General features: G+C 38.9%; 1 protein-coding gene across 25 annotated transcripts in view; it reads left to right on the top strand.

Annotated features, from left to right (window-relative positions):
* DOCK10 (dedicator of cytokinesis 10) overlaps window positions 1-26,844 on the top strand; it is a 264,121-nt gene that overhangs the window by 83,881 nt on the left and 153,396 nt on the right. For 4 of the 25 annotated variants that reach the window (XM_070270537.1, XM_070270535.1, XM_001493461.7 and 1 more), the window contains exon 1: window positions 8,015-8,283. The exons of 16 other annotated variants lie outside the window; for them this stretch is intronic. In XM_070270537.1, coding sequence (XP_070126638.1) covers window positions 8,179-8,283 — 105 coding nt within the window. In that variant the 5' untranslated portion in view covers window positions 8,015-8,178. Of the gene's footprint in view, window positions 1-8,014; window positions 8,284-12,266; window positions 12,657-26,844 lie in introns of those variants that run through there. 5 more of the 25 variants (XM_070270534.1, XM_070270533.1, XM_070270542.1 and 2 more) reach the window with 3 other exon arrangements.

Below are 26,844 nucleotides of genomic sequence, written 5' to 3'. Positions count from 1 at the left end.
GTTAAGTTCGCACGTTCCGCTTCTCAGTGGCCCAGGGTTTGCCGGTTCAGATCCCAGGTGCGGACATAGCACTGCTTGGCATGCCAGGTTGTGGTAGGCGTCCCACGTATAAAGTAGAGGAAGATGGGCACGATGTTAGCTCAGGGCCAGGCTTCCTCAGCAATCAAAGAGGAGGACTGGCAGTCGTTAGCTCAGGGCTAATCTTCCTCAAAAAAAAAAAAAAAAAAAGAAATGAGTTCATTATTCCCCTCATATCAAATCCTGATTAGGTGGGAATTCTTATCTCCTGAGACCTATTTAAATTCAATAATATCAACAAATATTATTACAATTTGATACACATTTGAAGGGCTATGAATGGAATACTATAAATTATTTTAATGCAATAAAGATCATTTATGACTGTCACATGCACATACACACACAACAAGCACACAACAAACACACACAGTACACACCACACACACACATACACACACAACTGCAGTCTGTTTCTATTTTTGGCATGTCTATGTTCTCCCTCAGTGTGATTCATATTGGATGATACTCTTTATTTTCCATGAAATTTCTAAATATTTTATACTAAAACTAATGTTACTTTGATTCGTGCTCAACTGACTGGAGACACTGGTGTATTCTGCAGACACTGCCCACAAAAAGCGCTACACTTAGAAATAGGAGCTTCTGTTGTGTTCATTGAAACTTCCCCAGAAATAGCTAAGTCTCTCTTCTTGGTAACTCCGAGCTGTTCGGTCCTGACCTTTCTAGAAGGAAGTAATAAGCCTCAGTGCTGCTGGCTGGAAGAGCGTTTCTGCCGGGGCCAGGCTCAGGAGAGACCGCAGTGAAGGAGGAAGTAACTCCTTGTGCTTTACTTCCTTTAAACAAGGTATATGGTGGGGAGCTGAACCCAGAGATACACCGGGGACCAGCCTTGTTTGGTCCTATGAGAGAAGGGCTGTCCAGCGCACAAACCTGTAGCAAAGGGGAGATCTATTGGAAATGCAAGAGAAAAAATGAAATAAAATGAGTTATCTAAATGTTCTCTTACAGTGAAGCAAATCCTGCAAAGCTCAACAGGTCAAAGAAACGGGAACAAAGATAAGATGGAATGAAGAGGCAGTAAAGAAAGTAGGTGCAAACCCACGCGAAGCGCTGTACCAGTTGCTCCAATTAGGCTTTGTGGATTGATGTATGACATCATGTGTAGCTGTCTAAGTCTTAACCACCAAGTTTTCAGTTACTCCAAATTCCCAACGGTACTTTTTGGGTGCTTTCTATCACGTAGGTTCAGATGCATTGTAACGAAACCCAAGTTTCTGTCCTCTGGTTTCTTAGATTCAGTTAGGATGCCAACTGTGCAGCCTATCCAAATATTGTGCAAATATAATTAAAGCTTCCCATAGCCTGTTACTTTTAGCTGATTGCCTTGATTTTCTGTGTTTTTTATACTGATTACTTCTCCACCACTATTCATCTTCCAAATTTGTCTCTGGTTCCACTGACCCTCCCCACAACTGCCATTCTCTTTCTTACCTTTATTTCACTGCCCATTTTTTCCAGGCAATGATCGAGCCATATTTTTATTTCCTTTTACTCATTTCTTAGCTCCACTGCAAGGTGCAGTTCACCGCTCAGTGGAGACGACACTCAAAGGCCAAGTATTGTCCTCACCTGCACGTTCTTCTTGCTACGTTCTTGAGGTTAAAATTCTTTTTAAAAGGTAAACACAAAAAACCAAGCTGTAGCCCAGAATAAGACTGTGTGGGAGACTGTCGTCTAAAGCTGCCTCACCCCCCGGATTCTCTGATTGTTCAATCTAGTCTTAGTGTTGCTGTGAAGGGACTTTGTGGGTGTAAATTAAGATTATTTATCAGCTGGCTTTAAAATATAGAAATTATCCTGGATTACCTGGGTGGAACCAATCTACTCACATGAGGTCTGAACAGCCAAGACTTTTCTCCAGCTCAGGTAGAGAGAGACAGCAGAAGAGATGTTTAGGAGGGACGAAGCAGAAGGAAAAGTCACAAAGGTTCAGAGTGTGAGAAAGATTCAATCCATTGTTGCTGGCTTAGAAGGGGACCCTGAGCCAGAGACCACAGGTGGCCTCTAGAAGCTGACAATGACCCAGCTGACAGACAGCACGGAAACGATTCTCAGTCTTACAACTGCAAGGAACTGAATTCTGCCAGCATCCTGGATAAGCCTGGAACCAGTTCTCCTCTGGAGCCTCCAGAAAGGGACACAGCCCTGCTGACACCTGGATTTCAGCCTTCTGAGGCTCCAAGCAAAGAATTAGCTGAGCCATGTGGTACCCAGATTTCTGACCCATGACAACTCTGAGATAATAAATGGGTGTTGATTGAAGCACTAAATGTGTGGTAATTTGTTACAACAGCAATGGAAAACTAATACAGACTACCAGAACGTTTTCTCAAATTTCTGACATCTTAGCATTCAAATTCCTGTTTCTTCTAAAACATGATTAAGATTTTCCATCTTAACTAACTTCCAAATATCCAGACTCTTATCTCTTAAAAATTGCAAAGTTACTTTCTCTGTCTGGACACCACGGGACCAGACTTTGAAAATATATATATAAGAATGTGTGAGTTTGTGTATTTTGTGTGTGCATGCATATGCATATATAAGTGTGCCTATACATAAATACTTACCTATGTAGACCTGGTAAATAGCAATCATTCAATAATAATAGTTTACATATATGCACTATAGGACTCTTAGCTATTATATACACACATATATGTATTTTTCCTCAATGCCAGGTACTGACATATATTATTTCACAACAAGCCTTATGAATTATATACTAATTGCTCCATTGTATATATAAGAAACAGGCAGACAGAGGTCAAGCAACTTTCTGGAGGTCAAGATGTCTACTAGATGGCTGAAGAGGATTCAAATATTGATCTGTCTCGGACCGAGACTGCAAGCTCCTTAGTTTTCATCTTGTTTGTCTCTCACACTAAATCTTTTGAGACCTTCTCAGGTCCTGCATCCATCTCTGCCCAGATGCCATGTGCCACCTTCCTGAAACTGCCCTCCGCTTGCATCTGGAGGCTGCACCACCCTGGTAGTTTTCTCCCTTTTTCTCCACACCTTCTAAGTCTTCTAAATTGCCTTCCATCTATTAAGTATAAAAGAACTTCAAGACTCTGTTCTCAGTTCTTTATTACTCTATTCTCCAAAAATTCAGTTTACTTTTCGACTTTCAGTGTTCACTCCTTCGATGACTTTCAGCTTCCCATCTTCAGTCCTGACTCTTTCCTGAGTTCCAGGCACAAGTCTAACAATGGTGCTGGACATGCCTGTTTTCCTGTCTTCTTGACCTGACGGTCAGTATATATATCTAACTCAGCATTAGTAGGAAAAGAAGTCCTCTCTTCTTGCCACCGTATGTCCCTCAGTCATATTATGCATTTCCTTGATGGCCAAACTCAGAAGCCTGTTGGCATCTGTGAATCTCTCTCCCATTAAGAGCGTGAACTCTGAAGCTGGATGGCCAGGTTCAAATGCCAGATGTGCTACTTATTTGTTTTGGGACTTTGGGCCAGTTGCATAACTTCTGAGGACCCAAATGACTTCCTCTGTAAAATTGGGGTGGTAATAGCAATAAGAATAATACCTACCTCATGGGGTTGTTGCACGGTTTAAATAAAGTACCGTAAACATTTAGACCAGCGCCAAGCACCTAGTACTTGCTCAAAAAATTTCAGCTACTATTCATTTTGCATTTGATTGCCAGATCTTCATTTGTAATCTCCATGAAATTTCTCATTATGTTTCTGTTGCCAGGTTTTCTGCCCTCCACCACCCGATATTAATACCCGGATTAACGAGAACTGTCTCTGGATTGTAGTTCCCCAAATCCAGCCTGCATATGGCTACCAAATGAATCTTCCAAAGGCACTATTTTAATTGTAGTTCAAAAATCCTTCAGTGGTTCCCCATGGCTTTCGGGATATAATGGAGACATTCATGATCTTGGCATTCAAAGTCTTCGTGAACCGGCCCCTGGCTCCTATTTTCAGTTGTTTCTACTTCTTCTCTCTTACACACCCTTTGGCAATAGACTGGCTGGACTTCCAGCTTTTTCTTAAACATTCTGTTTTGGCCTGCCTCTAAGTTTTTGTAATAACTAATAGTTATGCTTGCTATATATCAGGCAATGTGTTGAAATTTTTAAGAGTGTCATCTCATTTATCCTCATGATGATTCTACAAGGTAGATACCATGCTATTCCTATTTTGCAGATGAGAAAACTGAGACCTGGAGGGGGTGAGTGACTGGCTGAAGGATACACAGTGAGGAAATGGTGGACCCAGGATTTGAATCCAAGCTGATCGCAGATACCATGATTTCCACCATTCTGTCTTATGCCTTCTCTATGCTACATTCCCCTTTTCTAGGATATCCTTTACCCTTCTCCCATCTATTAGACTCCCATCTATTATTCAAAGGCTTCCTTAGGTTCTATCTTTACTATAAAGCTTTTCCAGACTCCTTCAATCTTTAATGAATTCCTGTGTCACATACGAGCTTCTTGAGGCTAGGAAGGGTGTTATGTATTTCTCATGAAGCCCAGCAATGTCTCAAGTCTAGTACTTAATAAATTCTAATCATTTATTGGTATCAGATTTCTTTACTAATGAACTTGACAATGACTCCTTGTGGCTGAGCCAATTAATCTCTGATTTCTCTTTATTGCCCATTCTTGCCCATTGTCCTATTTAGGTTTTGGATTGCAACACATTTCTGAACTTAAGCAGAAGCGGAATTTATTGGAATGGTGTGGGATATCACAGAATGCTAGAGAAACAGACTTGGTCTGAGATCAAGGAAGGCAAAGCCCAGTAGACATCCCCAGCAGTGTCATCCCATGGAACACTGAACCTCATGCCGCTGGATTTTCCCCTCCTCTGTAGTCACCACAATTTATGTCTATCTGACATTTCCATATGCTGCCTGGCAATACCTCCTTTTGCCATTATTTAAGGGAGTCATGATCAACAGCTAAGCGAGGAGCGAAATGAGTCATTCTTGTATTGCAAAAGTCAAGGGGTGGGAGGGACTCCAGGATAAAGAACCATGGCTCCTAAAGAGGAATAGAGGAGAGACTATATGCAAATATTAAAAAGAGGGGAAGTCACTTAAGAGTTGCTCAAGATTATTAAATGCTTTGTTATAAGACAGAATTCCTTCTAAAACCTCTAAATCTTCTAAAATTCTAAGTTATGGATTTAGGGTACCACAGTTAAGAGGGTCCACAGATGGACTTCAGAGATTTGTGACAGTCAGCCACGCATGCACATTTTCTAAGTACTTATATTTTTCTGGTGAATCCACAATTTTTATTAGATTCTCAAATGGGCCCATGATCCAAAAAGGCTTTTAAAACACTCTTTTTAGCTATCAAAATAGAAACGTAATCTTATCCCAGGAAATCAGGTGACCCAGAGGCAGACTGTCATAATATTGTATAAGGAAGAAAAGTTAACTCTGAAGATTCTGCATGTGCTGTAATGTACCTGCTCGTTCAACAGATACCAAAGAGTTGCTTAGAGAGTGAAATCTGTTCAGGGCTAAAGACACACAGTGGAATTTCTAAATATCCAAAGGCATGGATCAAAAGGGCTTCTGCTCTGTAGAATCCTTGGTTGCCTACTTAAGCCAATTACAGAATAATAATATAGTTTACCTCCCCAGTGGTTATTTTTATAGCATCTTGCTATTTTTCTCATAGTTTTTGAAGGAAGCTTCCTCATTCTTCATATGTGGACAAGGATTAATCAGGATCTCTTTTTACTTGTCTTGCACAAATCACTGCATGATAAGATAGAGGTATGGGAGTGGCTCGAGCCTAGGGTGTATGTATGTGCTTCAACTAAATCTAGTTATTACTGGGGAAAAGGGAATGGCCTATGTCAGTAAAAAGAAGTTGTGATAAAGGGGAAGGCTTATTAAATAAGCAGATGGCATCCATTTAGGCCGTGGTTGTTGGGACTAGTTGCATGAGCGAGAGCTTCGGTAAGGATCGCTGCCTGCAACACAGAATCAGAACTGTGTTTGCAGAAGTGGCTTCTTAGCGTGAGATGAAAATGTCTTATTCCATTTTCTTTATGGCCAAAAAAGGCAAGGGAGGGACATCAGAGGTGATTAGGGGAGGAGGCCATTGTTGTAAATTGATGGTCAGAGAAGGCTTCCTGAGGAAGAGACATTTGCATAAAGACCTGAAGGAGGTTGAGAAAAAGCCACCAGGACATCAGTGACCATTCATTCTGGGTTGCAAGTTTGCATCATACGTGGCAACCGATGCGGGCCTGCACCATTGAACGTGTCGGGCTCTAGAAAGAGAAGACAAGAGTGTGGAACAAAAGAATCCACCAAACCCACAATGTATTGACTCATCATTCCCCTCCTCTTGTCATTCTCCCCCTTCCCACTGTAGCCTGAATCCTACTTCCAGCTAGGACATGAGTGAACTCTCTGAGCTAGTTAGCAGCCTTGTTATCTTTCTTTCTTAAAGTTCAAAACTCCTAGAATATTGAGAACCTTTTGCACGGAAATTGCACTCCTCGTTAAGCTTCGTGTTTGTATCCACGATTCACATCATACTGAGCTCTGCACAAAGGTGCCCTCAACAAATGCCTGTGGGACTGACCCTTCCTGACACAGGAAGGGGGGCACAGTTACTCCCTTCATAATATTCCTTCCTCAGGCCTCACCTCTTAGGAGAGTTGGAAGAAGTCTTTTCTAGATCAGTGGTCATGGGGATCAGTCCTCAGTGGAAATATTCCTTCAACCATCTTTATAACCCTCATAGTGCTTCATGGACAAGCAACAGTTCCTTTAGCATCTTCATCACACTCATGGGTACCACTATTGAGGAGGCTACCCTGCAGATGAAGAAATAGAATCTTAAAGAAACAAATGACTGTCTCACACAACAACTGTTTTTGGAGCCAATCTTTCTAATGTTTAATCAAGTATTTCCTATTCTTGGGGCCTCCAAATATTTCTCTCACACACCTGGTAGAAAAAAATTGACTACACTCCCATAGTCTATGCTTATTTATAAATTATATAGTTCTTATCAGTAGCTAATATTTCAAAACACAATATACAAATGGGACAGGGTTCATTGTTCAGCACAGTAAACGTAAGTCCCTCAGTTATCCTTTCATTAAATTTAACAAATATATACTGAGAAACTTCTGGATGCCAGGCACTTTTGTAATCACCAAAAACACAGTGAGTGAAGCAGACAAAATTCCCACACCCATGGAAGATTGAGTCCAGTGGAAGAAGGCAGACCATAAGTAAAATAAATTGGTAAAATATATAGCAGTGTTACATGCCAGTGAGGGCCATGGAGAAAAATAAAATAGGAAGGAACATTTGGGTGGGTATGAGGGGAGAATTTGCGCTTTTAAATAGCCCCCAAGAAAGTGAGTAAAGATCTAAAGATTAGGGAATTAACTATTTGACTATTTTTAGCCATTTTACATCAAGAACCAAGGTGTCCGTGTCATTGTGTGTTATATTAAATATTAGTGAAACATAAATTTCTTTATTTAGATAACTAATATAAATAGAATTCTATTTTCTCCATCCTAAGTGACTGTCTTGGGCAGCCCTCCTAGGAAGACCACTAATTTAATCCACACTTACATGAACAACTGCTTTAAACAGACTTCTTGGACCTGAGCTATATTATTACAGTATGCCTTTGGGATCTAACCAGAATGATAAATTTTGGATGGTTGTTTGAGTGCCAGACAGGGAGCTTTACAATAAATTAGCTCTTTGATTCAATCTTGGTTTGGTTCCACGGGCGATTTTATATCATATGGTTTATTCAGCTATGAGCAATTCTCTTAAACCTCCAAAGTCATTTTGTGTCTTTGTCTTACTTTAAAGCAGGTGATTAGGGAGACGACATGCACAAAAGCATATCTGAACAGCTGGTAGTTAGTTGCTCACAGGAAGCGGTAACTTGGTTTTCTTTTCCTTTCCGTTGAGTTATGTTCATGTAGCGTGAGCATTTCCCTTTTTACCAGAGGAGAAAGATTTGTTCGGCCGGGTGAAGCTTCAAAGGAAGAGGTTGAGCAAAATTGATATTTTTAAATATTTTGTGACTCAAATGACAGCAAAACAATGAGCTTCCGAGGCAGAGTTTTTAAACGGGAGCCCAGCGAATTTTGGAAGAAGAGACGAACAATAAGGAGAGTAAATCAAGAAGGAATCCCCAGATTTAGTTCTGTAGGTATCTGAATATCTATGCTCGCTTTACATCTTTTTTCTTCGGTACTTTAAAAAAAAATTAGCTCTGAAGTGGTATTCTAACATAAGCTATGGGTAAAGTCTTAGATGGAACAGAATATTTAATTTGACTTGTAAATATCTTCTTTTCCTTACATCTTTATTTTTTAATTACTTGCATCATTATTTTTAAAAATGTGATAGAGGATTTAAGTAGCTGAAACTTTACTAGGATATTTGGTTTATTGGAATTACTTACATCATTATTTTAAAACATATTGAGAGAGGATTTAAATACACTATTACTAGAATATTCTCTTTTTTAAAGAGAAGACTACAATCTCTTGAATTAAGACCCCAATTGATGACTTGTATATAATTGTGCTTTTTAAAAAAATATTACCACTCTCTTTTTATCATGTACCACTCATTATTTGTTTTAAAATTCTTAGAAAGAGCAATCCAAAGTATGAAAGAAAATGTAAATAAGTATTGGATTAAATAAACCAAGGAAGAGAGTAAAATTGATACGTTTTAAATGTTAAAAAGATTTCGTTTTGTTTATTGAGAAGAATGTTTCCGCCTTATTATTGTTTGCAAACAAAAGGAGACCTCTGGAGACATGTACTTATTAGAGAATTCTAGATTTCCATCTGTAAGAACTACCAGCGGTTGAATATCAGAGCCAATTACTAGAATGCTTCATTGATTCCCACGTAATGCTGAAGGCCTAATTTATATGATAAATGGCTGCAACAATATTATTGGGTAGCTCTTTTTACAGGAACGTTCATTTTACGGGGTGGGTTTAAGTTTTGCTTGCTTTCTTCAGGGCAGGGGTTCTTAATAATCAGCACTATTGTCATTTGGGGTCCAAGATTTCTTTGCTGTGCTGGGCTGTCCTATACATTATAGGATGTTTAGCAACATCCCTGGCCTCTACCTACTAGAAGCTAGTGGCAAACTCTCCCCGGTTGTGACAATCAAAAATGTTTCCAAACGTTGCTAAATGTCCCCTGGGATGGGGAAGGCAATGTGCCTGATTGAGAACCAGTGCTCTAGGGGTAAATAATCTTTTTGTTCATATAACCATCTTTAATCTAAAAACAGAGTGGCTTTTTAAAAAATGACATATAAGATAAGATAATGATTATTTATGAATAGTTATTTAATGAATATGAATAATCAAATTAATAAGTAGTCGCCCAACCTCTGAGAGCTCAAAATCAGGTATGAGAATACTACATCTCAAGTAATAGTGGTTCTCTTTATACTTATAATCTATTTGGTGGCAATTTAACATGAGTACAATGTATCAGAAGTCTGCTTGATCGGATTGGTGCCATGCTGTCATTTGGTCGGTTCCTCTCTCAGTATCTCAGGAGTGCATGTCGTCCAGTGGGAAACACAGGCAAATGAGTCCCGTCACCTTGTTCCCATGGGATGTACCATGATTTTTCCACCTAGGGTTTTATAACAGGAATATACAGAGTCCTGAACCTAACTTCTTGGTCCCTATTGGCCCCAAGTGGGTGCCCAGTTGTACCTTCTCTACTGGCTGCATAAGAGCCTCATTAGTTGTTTACCATCAGCCTGTTAAAGAGAATAAGTGTTTGAAAAACTTGTTTGGCTTGAGATTATTTTAACCTCTAGACCAGTCCAAGAACATCATTTCCCTGCTACCTTTCTCTCATTGGATTTTAGAAGTTCCGCGGGTTATGTTGCCGTAAGATTTACTTCTGTGTCCACTAAAAGAGACAACACAGGAGAAGCACATTTCTCTCTCACACAGGCCACACATGCAGTTTGCAAAAGGACAGTCCCCAGTGTCTCACCATATAATGAAGCTAATCACTCGATGAATTATCTTAATTGAATTTGAAGGTATTGCTATTGAGCTCTATGGGAAAATCAGCCAGTAAGGACGAGTGTTTTCCCACAGCATTCAGTAGCTATGCATTCACGTTTAATTAAGATCATTCATACAGTGATTAGCTTTCTTCCATGGAAGGCACTGGGGACTTTCCTGCTACAGTTGCCTGCTTTTGGTCTGCGTAAGATAGGCGTATCTCCTTTCACAGGTTGTCTCTTGTGTGGAGTAAGGGAGTGTTCAATCCATCCTTAACTATTATCCTGAGATATGGTTTCCATTTTGGAAAAAAGAATCCAAGAAAGTGAAATGCATAATTAGAGCACTAAGGGGTCATTCTCTCTGGCTCTCTCATCTACCATCTGTATGACCTTGGGCAGGTTACTTAAATCACTCTGAGCCTCGGTTTCCTCTTCTATGAAATGTTTATAGCAATATCTGCCCTGTCCTAAGATTGCTTATTGGAATTCAATGTGATTATGTTCATTCTGAACATGATTTGAACATTGTAAAGAGTTGTAAGTTACAAGTGTTATGTAGTATTTCCATTTCCGAGGACAGGAGAAGAGGCATATAATTGTAGTGAGATTGTCTTTTCAGTAACTGCAACAATTGAAGACAACGGACTAGAGGTGACACTTTCCTCCTGGGGGCCTTTTTCTATGACAGTAGACACAACTCTGAATTACGTCAAGCTGAGTGCTCAGGGGTCCTAGATGGGTCTGTGTGTTGATGGTATTTGCCTTGGAAATGTCGTGTTATTTTCCTCACCCACCTAAACCCAACTTAGCTTAAAGCCCACCCAAGGCCAGTTTAGACTTTTCCACAGCACACTCATCTAAGCTTTCTAAAAGCTAAACAGTGTCCCTAGACTGGCTTCAGAGACGACTTGATAGGTGATAAGGAAGAAGCAATTCAAGTGACAAAATGCCCAACAAATGAAGATGAGCCGTCAAGTTAGTTAGGAAAGGAAAACAATGATGTCTTTTGAATTTTTGCATGTACTCACATATTGTAGTGAAAAAAAATGGTTACTGGCCATAATTATCACAGATTATCTGTTTTTATAATGATGATGTGGATTTTGAATTCGACAAACCCATTTCTTGCTCTAAGGCAAATTTAAAAATGGTGTAATTGCGTAGTAATCTGGAATGCTTAACCGGAAAAGTCTGTGACTTCCTAAAAAGTATATAACCCAAACTTTATATATGCATGACCCAGGTTGATAAATTTGTTTATTCAGTTTTCTTCAAATGCTGTTTGAAGCTGTTTATTTAACTCTGCTGGAATTTTTAACTGTTTTGGAAGTTTCCTTTATTAACCCAATTTTCAAGTGTATTGTCTAAGAAAATCTTTCACATATTTTTAATCCACTTATCACAGACAACATACAATATGAGAGAATGCAATTGCATTATAAAAGTTCAAGGAAGTGAAACTTAATTGTTTAATCATCAAATAGAACTACTTCCCTTAATTTTTGACGTGTATATGATGTTCTGTTGTTGAAGTTTTTCTTTTTAACTACCTTTCTATTTTTATTTTTATTTTCTTACCCAAATCTTTCAGTGTGATCTCTGGTGCATAAGAAGTCAATAACAAGACAGGTTCCTTCCTAAATTGCACGTCCTAATTTGGAAAGATTAAATGCACGATTAAGTTGAACTATTTTATCAATCATCTATACAGTGAGAAAAAAATGAGAAATTTATTTAAATAAATGTGAGTTGTTATTTTTTAAGTTGTTACTGGCCTGTGGATCATTAATCTGCAGGATTTCAAAGTATTTGGAAAACTTTGAGTATGCCCCAAAATTATTGCTCTCCTCCTCCTTAGTAACAGCCTGTTAGCATTTTAATAGAAAATTGAAAACCATAGAAAACTATAAACAGAGGATCTAATCTGAACATCTTTAACATATCTCCTACATACATCATTTTATAAAATGTATTGTGCTCGTGTCTTTCAAGTCCATTTTTTATCCTTTATTCCTCACATTCCTCTAATGTGAACAGCCTCTCTCGCTGGTCATCTGTGATTTCTTCCTTACTGTTACTTTTTGTTTTATACAAACATTCAGTTATCTATTTAGGCTGTTTGATAATGAGCCAGTTGGCTGAAACGAAGCACGAGAAGGAGTCCCAGGATGATCGTTGCAGGAAACAATGAAAGGAGACTGAATCAGGGTTGAAATACAGTGGAGAGTAGGGATGAAAACTGTGAATGGTCAGGTTGGAGAAAGCAAAGAAGCAGGAGTAACTGGAGGGATCTGAATTCAACTCTGACCACAGAAAAAGAGAAGTGTAAACTGAAACTTGATCTGGTCTAAGAACCTAGGCCAGATCAGAGGGCTCCTTGCGTGGCTGCAGCAATAGGGAGGAGCCAGCTCTGGTGGCAGATGGCTGCAGAGAAGACCCTTTCAAAATGGACTCGGGAGAGGTACCTGCAGCTTAATCAAGAATGAGCTGACTTTCTTCAAGGCTGGCTGGTAGGAGAAGAGGTAAGCCAGGAGAGCGGCAAGGTGTGGGCAAACTGCCAAACGGGGCAGCGTTTACTCCATGACTTGCCTTTTATAGCTGTCTGAGCAGGACGTGGACCATTTGTCAGAGAGGGGGAGTGCCACAATGGACAGGAAGTCACACCCTGATCCCAACAGCTCTTTGTATTTAGCAGATGGTGGCCATGGTACCAAGCTTTCTGAATTTAGAGATTGCCTCAATTGGTGGCGATTTCCATTGTTGTTTTTGACACAAACGTTATCTAGCATTCTCTACATGGTTCCTTAATATTACTTTTCATTTCCTTTTCTTCATCCTCTTTACCTTCTTAAAATATTTTCTTATCCTCTGTCCCTGCTACTTCCTTCCCTGAGGTACCAATTACCTCAGATGCCTCTAGCCTTCCAATGTCCTTCACTGCAGAAACTTGCAAAGGCACAGGAATAGTACTTGAAATTCCAGCTTTAGTTCAGAATCTTCCCGACAGGGAAAAAAGCTTTTCTGTTTTCTATTCCTGCGAGGCCATGTTCTTTGCCAGTGGACTGGAGTGGCAGTGGACCATAGGCTTCATACTGAGCTGGGTTGAAATATCAGTTCTTCTGCAAACTTGCTGTGCAAGTCCTCAGAATCCAAGTTCCTATATCTTCAAAGCAATGATGATCTCTTCTAGACTTGAGATGGATATTCAATGAGAGAAAGTGTTAAATAGTTATCATGGTCCTTGCCATTTGATCGTGATAATAGTAGTAGAAAAATAATAACTGTTATTATCACATATGGGGTAAATTATAAAAAATAGTAGTTTCTACTGTTACTATTAGTATTAAATCATTTGGTGTGACTATGTTATTTCTACAGGCAAATATAGATAAGTTAGTTTTAATATTACAAATATGGAAAACGTAACTCAAGATGAAAATGGCAGGAAGGTGACATGGGGCTAGCAGTGGCTTAGAGAGTGATCTGAGAATGTCTGATCTATCGTATACTCTAGAGATCTGCCAGTGCTTCCAATACAACCCAGAAATTATGTATGGAGAGAAAATTATAGTATGTGGAATGTCAGCACTGAAAACAAATGTGGACAGAAACTTAATTTTTGGCCCTAGCTGTTCTGGTGTCATAGGGGGGATGAGTTAGGCTTAATGGAAAATTAGAGACGAGCGCTGCCTGGAGTTTATCACCTTGGAAAACCAAGAAGGTACTTAAGGGGCTGGCCCTGTGGCTGAGTGGTTAAGTTCACATGCTCTACTTCGGCGGCCCAGGGTTTCACCAGTCCAGATCCTGGGCATGGACATGGCACCACTCATCAGGCCATGCTGAAGTGGCGTCCCTTATGCCACAACTAGAAGGACCCACAACTAAAATATACAACTATGTACTGGAGGGATTTGGGGACAAAAAGCAGAAAAAAAAAAAAAGAAGATTGGCAACAGTTGTTAGCTCAGGTGCCAATCTGAAAAAAAAGAAGGTACTTAAGTCGCTCATGCCCAGGATGATGATGCCTGATGTATTTTTCATTGAATGAGATGATGTTGGAATTCATTAGTAATACATGAGTTTACTAAATCTAACTTCCTGCACTTCCAGGAGTCATTAGCTACATGAGAGGTCTCCTTTAAGACCATTCAAGTCCAAATAAAGATAAGTTGAGGAAGTAATAGTCCCTTGTTATAGGTGCTGCTCCTGGTATTGTATCATATTAGATTTGTTTAGTGGCAAGCAGAGGAAAGCTACTGCAGTAAACAAGTACTGTCCAGAGAAGTGAACAGAAAGAAGAATGGAGAGACAGGCTGGGAAAAGAGCAGGAATGGACTTTGAAGCAGGCTGGGGCAGTGGGAAACAGCAGTGGTCTTGGTGTTTGGAACTAATGCACAGTCCTGTGGGATTTTGGCACCTTTCCACTCAAGAGTCAGAGTTCTGGAGGGAAGTATTGAATGGGCCTCGCTGGGGTCACGTGCCCTGACCACAGGAAAGCAGGACCCTTTTAATGATCAGACCCATCAAGACTTCTCCTTATATGCACGGGGAGAGAGCTAAGTCCTCAGAAGGAAATTAAAATGCTAGTATTGGACTGGCCCGGTTGACATAATGGTTGAGTTCACACTCTCTGCTGCAGGGGCCCAGGGTTCACAGGTTCAGATCCCAGATGCAGACCTACACACCACTCATTAAGCCATGCTGTGGTGGCATCCCACATACAAATAGAGGAAGACTACCACAGATGTTATCTCAGGGGCAGTCTTCCTCAAGCAAAAGAGGAAGATTGGCAATGGATGTTGGCTCGGGGCTAATCTTTCTCACCAAAAAAAAACAGCCACAACAATGAAAACAAACAACCTAGTTTAACCTGGGGGAAAATTAAATTACTTTAAAAAATAAAAAATAAAATGCTAGTACTAAAAGAAAGCAGGATCAGTGTTGGGTAGGCCAACATACAACAAATGTCCAGTATGCATATTCAATTTCAAGTAGCCAAAGGTAAGAAAGGAAATAAAAAACTGAGCTGACCATCATTAAGGGAAGATTTATTGAAAATACAGGATGCATGTTGTTGACAGAACTATTTACTTTCATTTACGTGTGACATGTATGTGTTTGTATATATACACACAAACACACACACCCTCATGCTTGACCTGTTAGTAGAAGTTCATTTGTGTGACTGTTAAAGTCCTGAAATAGGATCAGAGTTTAAGTCGGTGGCAGCTTTCGTTATAGACTTCATATAAATTAATCTAAAATTGCCAGCAGTTTGCTCTAAGGCATTAATTTCCCTGGTGTCAGGCAGACTTGTAATTGGGTTGTGATGTATTTTTAATGATATTTATTATCTTTCAAGTGTTTCTAGAAAACAAAATGAGACGTAATTCAATTTGATTTACATCTTCTTGGATATTTTCTACTTCTTTGCAAGTACCAGTATTAGACGAAGCAGCAGCCACTTTTATATTTTTTATTTTCATTTGCTGTACAAAAAAAGTGAATTTTGACATGCTCCTCAGAGAAATATGTGGTTAAATTTCCTCAAAAAAGAAAATAAGACTGAAGGTTTAAATTCAATTTGAAAGTATACCTTACATCATAGATCCTATAAAGCTCATTTGTGTCCTTGGTTTTCCTAATGAAATTTAGGGTTAATAAAATAGAATATTCTGGTTTTTCTAACTATAATGTTTGTGTTGAGTATGATGACTAATCATCCTTTATATTTGCAAAAGGCTTTATGATTTACCAAGTTTAACCTGCTTAATTTCACTGAAATGGACTGAGACATTTGAAGAGTTACTACTGGTTAATTTCTTCCGAGCTCTGTGTCCATTTTTGTTACCAAGGGAACCATTTCCAAATTCAGCTTAATCTGAGCTTGCCCAGCTGTACAGTTCTGAACTTGGACTTAGCTAGTGTTTTTCCATTCTCATGAAACTGTGTGGTTCAAGACAGAGAGAAGGTTAAAGGGTCAGCCTGAGATGGCTTATTCCCTCTTAATCATTTCCTTTTTGGTAAGAAAAGCTAGTCTTGCTTTTTGAAGCTCAAACATTTAAGAGATTGTCCAGTGGAACTCCCTTTGATGAGAGACTGGATTAAATCTGTCACATGACCACAGGCTGACAGCTGTGGCCGGGGATCCAGCTGTACAGTCTCTGCAATTTTCTCATTTGTTTTCAACACAAATAGTGTGGAAGTTGATTCCATTCCAACGGCACTAAGGCCAAAGGGTCCTGGATTAAGTTAAGGTCTAAAGAACCCATGTGTCATTTAGAGCTTTTATTTCCTCTAAAAAATTTAATCAGTTATCTTGATGACACCAAAATTAATGAACAGCTCAGTTGTTTCTAATTTGTTTTGGAGATCTCAAGATCAGAATTCTTTTTAGGGTCTCTCTAAAGACCCTGTGGATCCTCAGTGTTAGCTATTTGCTTGTCTGTATGCCAAGATGTGAAGAGAATGTTTAAATGATTGGCATGTCATGCCCTACTGGGGCCTACTATATTGGTCCTAAAGTAAATATCTATTTTTATTGGTTTTTCTGGGTCATTAACCAGGATGAATGGTTTTGTAAGCTGAAGAAGGTATTCAGAAATAGCATTGATTCTGTTATGAATATTCAAATTAGAATAAAGATTCATTTCTGGAAAAGACAGGGGTGATTCAGGAAGATTGGGGAAATCTCAACTAGCGTCACAGGAAGCACTACATGTCAGAAAAATATAAAACTTCTCAAAAATAGGGGGAAAAAACACTTCACGTAATAATGTTCTTGAAAAGATCCGATTTTCTGAAAAGGAGAAGTAAGAGTGACTAGTTCAGATTGACAAACTAGAGTGACCCTAAGGGTGAGTAACCAAGGCGGTCTCCCTGATTACACTTACAATTTAGTGTAATCAACCCATTTTTCTAGCTAGTCCTTATCGATCCTATTAGCTCCCCATTGCTGACAAGCTTAACCTGCATGTGTGTGGGTGAGAGCTACGGAAAGAAATTCTAAGTATCTACAACTTTGATTGTCCCCTAATATTTATATTTGCAAAGCTAATGAGTTTAATACTAAACTAATCCTAAATTTAATCCATTTCTTTTGATCTGGAAGTATAAATATGTGAAAATATTTTCTAGGCTGTTTCCTCAAGGAAAATAAAAGAATTTCAAAGTCACTTTCCTTTGCTCATTTACATAATTAGGTAGCTTGCCTTCCTTCTTCCTTTGGGGGATAAAGGAGCCTGACTTGATTTAGGAGTTACACAGAGGAGAAGGTGCCCTTTGTTAAAACTTCAGTCCTTTTTCTTATGTTATTACCTCTTTTGCCTCCAGTAGAATCATTAGTTATCAAAGTTTCTTTGTGGTTGTTTTCAAGGAAATTTAGATAATAAATACAAAAGCATGTAGCACAGGTCCTGAGACATAAAGGAGGTAGTGTCATCGGTATTGGTTGGTTGGTTTGACTTGCTTTTGAGATATGTTTTCGGGTAAAATATGTGGGGTAATTTTCATCACTTTCAAATACAGACAAATCTATATTTGTGTGGTATTTGGTGGTTCACATAACATTCTCACATACTTCATCTCCTTGATCTTTGCAACAACAACGCCCTAAGCAGGAAGTTGCCCTTTGACTCGTTTAAATCAACTTCATTAAGTTCAACTGAAATGACTCGTCCACGTTCCGTATCTGGTAGGTAAAGACCCTCAGCTTTCAGCTAGAGATTCTGCCTTCTAATCCTGTGTGACCAATGTGCAGAGGTGCTTAAGTAACTCACCAAATGTTTATAGCTCCCCACAGACCTCAAAATGTTGTAGTTAAGGCCTTGCTAATTGTTCTTCCCTTTTTGGCTGACATTAGCTTCTAGAATCACATACATAATCTGTAATTATTTTCCCTGGTCTCGTTTCCCCAGTGTTTTGTGCGTCTTTTTCTAATTACTTGAAGCTGTTATGGTTGAACTTCTTGTGAAGTCCCCACTGTGAGTATCTACGTTCCCTCTCTGGTGGATTTTCAAAGGGTAAACAATTTTAAAATCAAACAACTCCCCAGTGTTTCTATGGAGGCATGAGAGTTTTGAAAGACTAAGTTCATTTTTTTCACAATGATGAAAGCCATGATGTTTCGTTATAGAAAATTTGGAAAAGGCAAAACAGAAAAATCCTAAATATCATAGTCCTATCCCAATATAGTTACTGATAATGTTTGGATATGTATCTCTAATCTTTTTTCTTTACATTTTTAAAGTTTTGTGCAGTTATTCTGGTGAGCAATATTTATTCCCACTTTTATTTAGCAATAATATGTCAGCAATTTTGCTAGTCATTACAAACAAAAACATCAGAGTTTTTCTTTGTTTTTTTTTTAAATTTCATGTGTACATCATTATATTTAGATTTCTGTGTAGACTACATCATGTCCACCACCCAAATACTAATTACCATCCGTCACCATCCACGTGTGCCCTGTCACCCCTTTTGCCCCCTCCTCTCTCTCCGCTTTTCTTCTGGTAACCACCAATCTAACCTCTGTATCTTTGTGTTTGTTGTTGTTGTTTCTATCTTCTACTTATGAGTGAGTTCCTATGGTATTCAACTTTCTTTGTCTGACTTATTTCACTTATCATAATACCCTCAAAGTCCATTCCTGTTGTCACAAATGGCAAGATTTCATCGTTTTTTTTATAGCTGAGCGGTATTCCATTGTGCATATATACCACATCTTCTTTATCTGTCCATTCCTTGATGGGCACTTATGCTGTTTCCAAGTCTTGGCTATTGTGAATAATGCTGCAGTGAACATAGGGGTGCTTGTATCTTTATGCATTAATGTTTTTGTGTTCTTTGGATAAATACCCAGCAGTGGAATAGCTGGATCATATGGTAGTTCTATTGTTAATTTTTTGAGGAATCTCCATACAGTTTTCCGTGGTGGCTGCACCGGTTTGCATTCCCACCAGCAGTATATGAGGGTTCCCTCTTCTCCGCATCCTCTCCAACATTTGTTATTTCTTGTCTTTTTAATAATAGCCATTCTTACAGATGTGAGATGATATCTCATTGTAGTTTAGATTTGCATTTCGCTGATAATTATTTATGTTGAACATCTTTTCATGTGCCTGTTAGCCATCTGTATTTCTTCTTTGGAAAAATGTCTCTTCAGAACGTTTCCCATTTTTTAATTGGGTCGTTTGTTTCTTTCTTATTGAGATGTATGAGTTATTTATATATTTTGGATATTAACCTCTTATCAGATATATGATTTGCAAATATCTTCTCCCACTTGTTAGGTTATCTTTTCATTTTGTTGATGATTTCCTTTGTTGTGCAGAAGCTTTTTATTTGGTGTAGTCCCATTTGTTTATTTTTTCTTTTGTTTCCCTTGTGTGGTAAGACATCTTATTCAAAAAGATGCTGCTAAGATCACTGTTGAAGAGTGTACTGCCTGTGTTTTCTTCTGGAAGTTTTATGGTTTCAGGCCTTACATTCAAGTCTTTAATCCATTTTGAGTTAATTTTTGTGTATGGTGTAAGATAATGGTCTACTTTCATTCTTTTACTTCTGGCTGTCCAGTTTTCCCAACTCCATTTATTGAAGAGACTCTCCTTTCTCCATCGTATGTTCTTGGCTCCCCTGGCAAAAATTAGCTGTCCATAGATGTGTGGGTTTATTTCTGGGCTCTTGATTCTGTTCCATTATCTGGGTTTCTGTTTTTGTGCCAGTACCATGCTGTTTTGATAACTATGACTTTGTAGTATATTTTGAAATCAGGGAGTGTGATCCCTCCAGCTCTGTTCTTTTTTCTCAGGATTCCTTTGATTATTCAGAGTCTTTTGTTGTTACATATAAATTTCAAGATTCTTTGTTCTATTCCTGTGAAAAATGTCACTTGGGACTCTGATAGGAGTTGCATCAAATCTGTAGATTTCTTTGAGAAGTATGGACATTTTAACTATGTTAAGTCTTCTAATCCAAGAGCATGGAGTATCTTTCCATTTCTTTGTGTCCTTTTCAATTTCTTTCAACAATGTTTTATAGTTTTAGTGTACAGGTCTTTCACCTCTTTGCTTAAATTTATTCCTAGTTATTTTATTCTTTTTGTTGCAATTGTAAATGGGGTTGTATTCTTAATATCTCTTTCTGCTACTTTGTTGTTAGTGTATAGAAATGCAACTGATTTTCATAGGTTGATTTTGTATCCTGAACTTTTAATGTATTCATTTATTATTTCTAATAGTTTTTTGGTGGATTTTTTTTGGGTTTTCTATATATAAAATCATGTCATCTGCAAATAGTGACAAGTTTTACTTCTTTCTTTCCAATTTTGATCCCTTTTATTTCTTTTTCTTGCCTGATTGCTCTGGCTAGGACTCCAAGACTATGTTAAATAAGAGTGGCAAAAATGGGCATCTTTGTCTGGTTCTTGTTCTTAATGGGATAGTTTTCAGTTTTTCACCATTGAGTATGATATTAGCTGTGGGTTTGTCATATATGGGCTTTGTTATTTGAGATACTTTCCTTCTATACCCATTTATTCAGGGTTTTTGTCATAAATGGATGCTGCATTTTGTCAAATGCTTTCTTTGCATCTATTGAGATGATCATCTGGTCTTTTTCTTTGTTTTATTAATGTGGTATATCACATTGATTGATTTGTGGATTTTGAACCACCCCTGCATCCCTGGAATGAACCCCATTTGATCATGGTATACGATCCTTTTAATGTATTGTTGTATTCGATTTGCTAGTATTTTGTTCAAGACTTTTGCCTTGATGTTCATCAGTGATGTTGGCTTGTAATTGTCTTTTTTTATGTTGTCCTTGTCTGGTTTTGGTATCAGGGTAATGTTGGCCTCATTGAATGAGTTAGGAAGCTTTCCCTCCTCTTCAGTTTTTGAAAGAGTTTGAGAAGGATAGGTATTACGTCTTCTTTGAATGTTTGGTAGAATTCACCAAGGAAGCCATCTCGTCTTGGACTTTTGTTTTTTGGGAGGTTTTTGATTACTATTTTGATCTCCTTACTGGTGATTGATCTATTCAAATTATCTATTTCTTCCTGTTTCAGTTTTGAAGGTATATGATTCTAAGAATTTATCCATTTCTTCTGGTTTATCTAATTTGTTGGTGTATAGCTTTTCATAGTATTCTCTTATAATCTTCTGTATTTCTGAGGTGTCCATAGTAATTTCTCCTCTTTTGTTTCTGATTTTATTTACTTGAGCCTTCTCTTTTCTTTACATGGTGAGTCTAGCTAAATGTCAATTTTGTTTATCTTTTCAAAGACCCAACTCTTACTTTCATTGTTTTTTTTCTTTTGTCTCTATTTCATTTATTTTAGCTCTGATTTTTATTATTTCCTTCCTTTTACTGATTTTGAGCTTTGTTCATCCTTCTTTTTCTAATTCTTTTAGGTGCACTCTTAGATTGTTTATTTGAGATTTCTCTTATTTGTTGAGGTAGGCCTGTACGACTACAAACTTTTCTCTTAGTACCACTTTTGCTGTATCCCATAAATTGTGGCATGTAGTATTTTCATTTTCCTTTGTCTCCAGGTATTTTTTTTATTTCTTTTTTGATTTCTTCGTTGACAAATAGTTGGTTAGTAGCATTTTGTTTAATCTCCACATATTTGTGGCTTTCTAGTTTTCTTCTTGTAGTTGATTTCTAGTTTCATAGCATTGTGGGCAGAAAAGATGCTTGGTATTATTTCAGTTTTCTTAAATTTATGGAGACTTGTTTTGTGGCCTGATATGTGATTTATCCTGGAGAATGTTCCATGTGCATTAGAAAAGAATGTGTATTCTGCAGTTTTTGGATGAAATGTTCTCTATATATCTGCTAAGTCCATCTGGTCTAATGTGTCATTTAAGGCCAATGTTTTCTTGTTGATCTTCTGTTTAGATGATCTATCTGTTGATGTAAGTGGAGTGTTAAAGTCCCCTACTATTATTGTGTTACTGTCTATTTCTCCTGTTATGTCTGTTAATAATTGCTTTATATATTTATGTGTTCCTATGTTGGGTGCATAGATATTTACAAGTGTTATATCCTCTTATTGGATTGTTCCCTTTATCATTATGTAGTGCCCTTCTTTGTCTCTTGTTTCAGTTTTTGTTTTAAAGTCTTTATTTTCTGATATAAGTATTGCTACCCCTGCTTTCTTTTTATTGCCATTTGAATGGCCTTTGAATATATCATGACTTTGAATATATCATGCCACTCCTTTCTGGCCTGTAATGTTTCTTCTGAGAAGTCAGCTGATAGCCTCATGGGAGGTTCTTTGTATGTAACTTGTTGCCTTTCTCTTGCAGCTTTTAGGATTCCCTCTTTGCCCTTAATTTTTTTTTTTTTTGCAGGCTTTTTTGGTCAGGAGGACTGGCCCTGAGTTAACATCTCTTGTCAATCTTCCTCTTCTTCTCACCCCAAAGCCTCAGTACATAGCTGTATGTCCTAGTTGTAAGTCCCTCTATCTCTTCTATGTGGGATGCCGCCACAGCACGACTTGACAAGAAGTGCATAGGTCTGCACCTGGGATTCAAACCAGTGAACCCCAGGCTGCCAAAGCGAAGCATGTAAACTTAACCATTATTCCACTGGGCTGGCCCCTGTCTTTAATTCTTGACATTTAAATTATAAGGTGTCTTTGGTGTGGGCCTCTTTGGGTTCATCTTCATTGGTGCTCTATGTGCTTCCTGCACCTGTTTCCTTCCTTAGGTTAGGAAAGTTTTCAGTTATTATTTCTTCAAATAAATTCTCTGCCTCTTTGTCTCTCTCTTCTCCTTCTGGGACACCTATAATAAAGATGTTAGTATACTTGATGTTGTCCCAGAGGTCCCTTAGACTGTATTTGTTCTTAATTCTTTTTTCTGTTCAGCTTGGATGATTTCCTCTACTCTTCTGTCAAGCTCACTGATCCATTCTTTTGTGTCATCCACTTTGTTGTTGATTCCCTCTAGTGAATGTTTCATTTCTGTTATTGTATTCTTCACTTCTGATTGGTTCACTTTTATATTTTTCAATTCTTTGTTGAAGTTCTCAGTGTATTCATCTACTCTGCCAAGATCAGTGAGCATCCTTATGGGTATTGGTTTGTACTCTTTAACAAGTGGATTGTTTACCTCTGTTTTGTTTCATTCTTTTTCTGAGGATTTATCCTGTTCCCTTTTTTGGAACATTTTCCTTTGTCTCCTCCTTTTGCCTATTTCTCTTTGCTTATATCTATGTATTAGGTAGATAAGCTACATCTCCTGATCTTGGAGATGTGGCATCAAGTAAGAGATGCCTTTTGAGGCCCAGCAGTGTGCTTCCCGCTTGTCACCAGCTCCAAATGTTCCAGGAGTGACCCCTGTGTGGGCTACATGTGCCCTTCTGTTGTGGCAAGGTTTCTCTTGCTGCAGGTGCACTGGTAGCCTAGGTTGGCCCCATGGCTGGCTAGTTGTAAGGCTCAGCTGTGTGCAGCTGCTATGGTAACTTTAGTCACATTATTGGATGAGAGGGGAGGGCCCAGGATAGCTGGCTGCAAGGTCAAATAGCACATACCTGCTGCTGTTTTGCTGTTAAGTGAGTCAGGCCCCTAGTGTAGGTGGTTGCTAGGCTCAGGGGCTCGAAGTTGCTGTAGTCCTCTGGCCTGTGAGGCTATTGTCAGCTCTCTCAGTAGCACAGCTGGGTAGGGCAAGCCCCCAGCCTGGCAGCACACAATCATTTCAGGCATTAAAGGTGGGGCAGGTCCCCTATGTGGCTGTTTGAGAAGGCCAGCAACACAAGTCTGCTGCAGGTGACAAACCTCACCACTCGCAGGCTCACACACTCCATCAGTGCAGTCCTGTCCCATGGGCATGCTCTGCCCCACTGAGGAGGACCCACTCACTCCTCACACACTCCAGTACAGGCCCACCCCTCACACACACCCTGCCTCGTGGAGGTAGACCCACTTACCCTGCTGCAGGGGCCCCACATGCCCCGCATACGTGGGCCCACAAGTTCTGCTCAGGCCTGTTGGTGGGCAGGGCCAGTCCCTAGGGTGGGCTCCCTGCCCTGGCTGAGCTGGATTAAATCGGTGCTCTAGTGGGCAGGGCAAACCCCTGCACTAACAAACCAAGGAAAGAAATCTAATGGTGTCTGTCAGTGTTTGTGTCAGCACGCCTGTACTAGGTCACAATAATGGCTGCCACCAGCATCTCAGTCCCTGAAGAGGTGGTTCCAGCCAGCTCCTGCCTCTCCAAGACATGCTCCGAACTTTTCAAGTAAGTCTCTTTCACCAAAGGACTATGCAACTTTCTTTTTGGTGGTTTTGTATTGGTTTCTGGAATGGGTGGATTTGTGCATGGGCCCTTTAAGAGCAGGCTTTTCTTTCTCTTATGTTCGATAGCTTCTGTGGGCATCTTCCCCGTTGGCTTTAATAGCCAGCAAAGCCAGGTATTCTGGCACTCATCTTGGTGGTGTTGAATTCAAAAGCTGCTTATTGTGGCAAAGCTCTCCTTCTCAGATCCCCCACTCCTCCAGGAGAAGCTTCCTACCTTAAGGTTGCTCTGAGCCATCAAGTGCCATGGCTCGAATGTGGGTTTTTCCTCAACAGAAAGGTATTTCTGCCTCTTCTTCCTCAGTCAGTGTTGTTCCTTGTTGTGGAGGTTTTTTCTATCCAGTTTCCAGTTCTCTCTCAGAGGTAATTGTTCCACATGTAGTTGTAAACTTGTTGTGTCTGTGGGAGGAGATGAGTTCAGAGTCCTCCTATGCCACCATCTTCCCAGCAATCCTCTGAAAAACTCAATTTTAATGGGCATGTATTATTTCTTAGAATGGATGTACCATAATTTCCTAATAATTCTTTATCCTTGATGATTTCTTGTTTCATAATTTTTAGCTGGCCTTGTCCTTTAGGCATTACCACCTGTTAGAGACCTAGGTATTCTGGCTTCAAACTCTAATGTCATAATATGTGTGAATCTAGAATCATTGTCAAGAAGAACTTGACGTTCTTTCTTCCTGAGGTAGTGCCTTTTGTCTTTGCCTTTGTAGCCGGGTTTACCATCTTGATCATGGACCTCAGCCTCCTCATGTTTTCCCCAAAAAGCCAATCATATGCAAATTTTGTGTGTTAACTACCTTTACTGAAGAATTAAAGAGTTACAAGGAGGAATCATGGCATGTTCTGCACAATTATACATTGATTATTCCAACGCTTATCCTATTTTCATTGTCCTTCCCAAAACCCATTATAGCACCAAGACTTTTTCCACTTTACACACTTCTTTGAAAGACATAAATCACTTTTTTGGAGCAGCAGCTCTGATGTCTTCACTTTTGGGGTATAGACTCCACCAGCCTACCTGCCTGCTATCCCTCTTAGACTAAGGTGAATATGTTTTCTCCATCTTGTTACAAAAATAATGTTGCAAAAACATATTTGTATAAATCTGGGATTATATGTGTGGTTATTTCTTTAAAATAAAGTCCTGGAAAAGAAATTCCTGGAAGAAAGGATATAAACTTATTTACTTAATAAATATTCATTGAGTGCCTACTATTTACTCTTTGTACACATTAAATTTATAAGTGCTTTAAATCCATGACTAGTCAAAATTTAAAACTCACAGCCTTTATTTACTTAACACTTATGTAATGAGTACTGTGAGTGTGGTGCTAAGAGAATAACAAATATTTCCTCATTTAATTTATGATATAGCTTCTATTAAGATGTTCATTTTACAGATTGGGAAACTAAGGCACAGAGATTCTAATTAATATGCCCAAAGTTCCACAGCCCATAAGTGGCAATGCCATCACTAGAACCCCAGGAATTCTGGTTCTAGAACGCACATTACACTCTCTGCTGCATCTTGTCATAGAAAACCTATAATCACACTCTTTTTAACTTGGCACTTCCCTAAAACAAGGCTGGGTAGTCTAGGTTATTTCTTGGTTAGATTGTACTTCCATATTCTGGAGAGAGGTCCAGGGTAATGGTTTAGTCATTTAATTTTTCAGTGTTACATGCTTCAAATGCTTATATCTTTAGTGTAATTTCTTCACCCTTTGATTTTGAATAATAATGATGAAAATAATTTAGATCCTCGTAATGGAACACTCTGTTCTTGAAATTAGAATCTTTAGCTAAGGCATGGACAATCTGCTTACTTCAAACCCAGTTAGATGGCTCTTGGCAGCCCTGGCTATTACCAAGATGGCAGGTTCACCAACTCCAAGACGTAGATGTTGTGTTGGCATTCCATGAGAAGTTGTGGAATAAGTAGAGGAGAAGAAAGCATTTGTTTTTGTGACAGGAGCCCATTCTTCTGCTGTGAAGTTGAATTGGAGGAGAGCTGTGGATTTGGGGAAGTAGATCAAACAAATGTCTTAATACTAAATAGGAAGAATAAGGCCTATTGCCACTGTGGTGCAACACCAACTCTGCTGCATAATAACAGGTACTGGTGGGTGCCTTTTCCCATGCCGGGAGTGATTTTAGAATGGCTAATGAAATTCATTACTCATTTGAGAGAAAGAGAGTAAGAGTAAAAAGCGCTACAAAAATCCAATCCAGTTCAGGGTAATCTTGGCACATGCCTTATCCCAGTTGGAGCATTTCCAAAAAGAAAGAGGCACATTAAATTCAGAAGGGACAACCCAACCATTGTAAAGCTGTAAATCAATGCTGCTCAGTTCTCAGTTTCACTCAACGTCTCTGCAAGGAGCAGTAGTGGGAAATTAACT

This window comes from Equus caballus, chromosome 6 (genome assembly GCF_041296265.1).
Source record: "Equus caballus isolate H_3958 breed thoroughbred chromosome 6, TB-T2T, whole genome shotgun sequence".
Classification (NCBI taxonomy): Eukaryota; Metazoa; Chordata; class Mammalia; order Perissodactyla; family Equidae; genus Equus; species Equus caballus.
The sequence above is the reverse complement of the archived record's forward strand: the minus strand, read 5'-3'. Positions and strand labels throughout refer to the sequence as shown.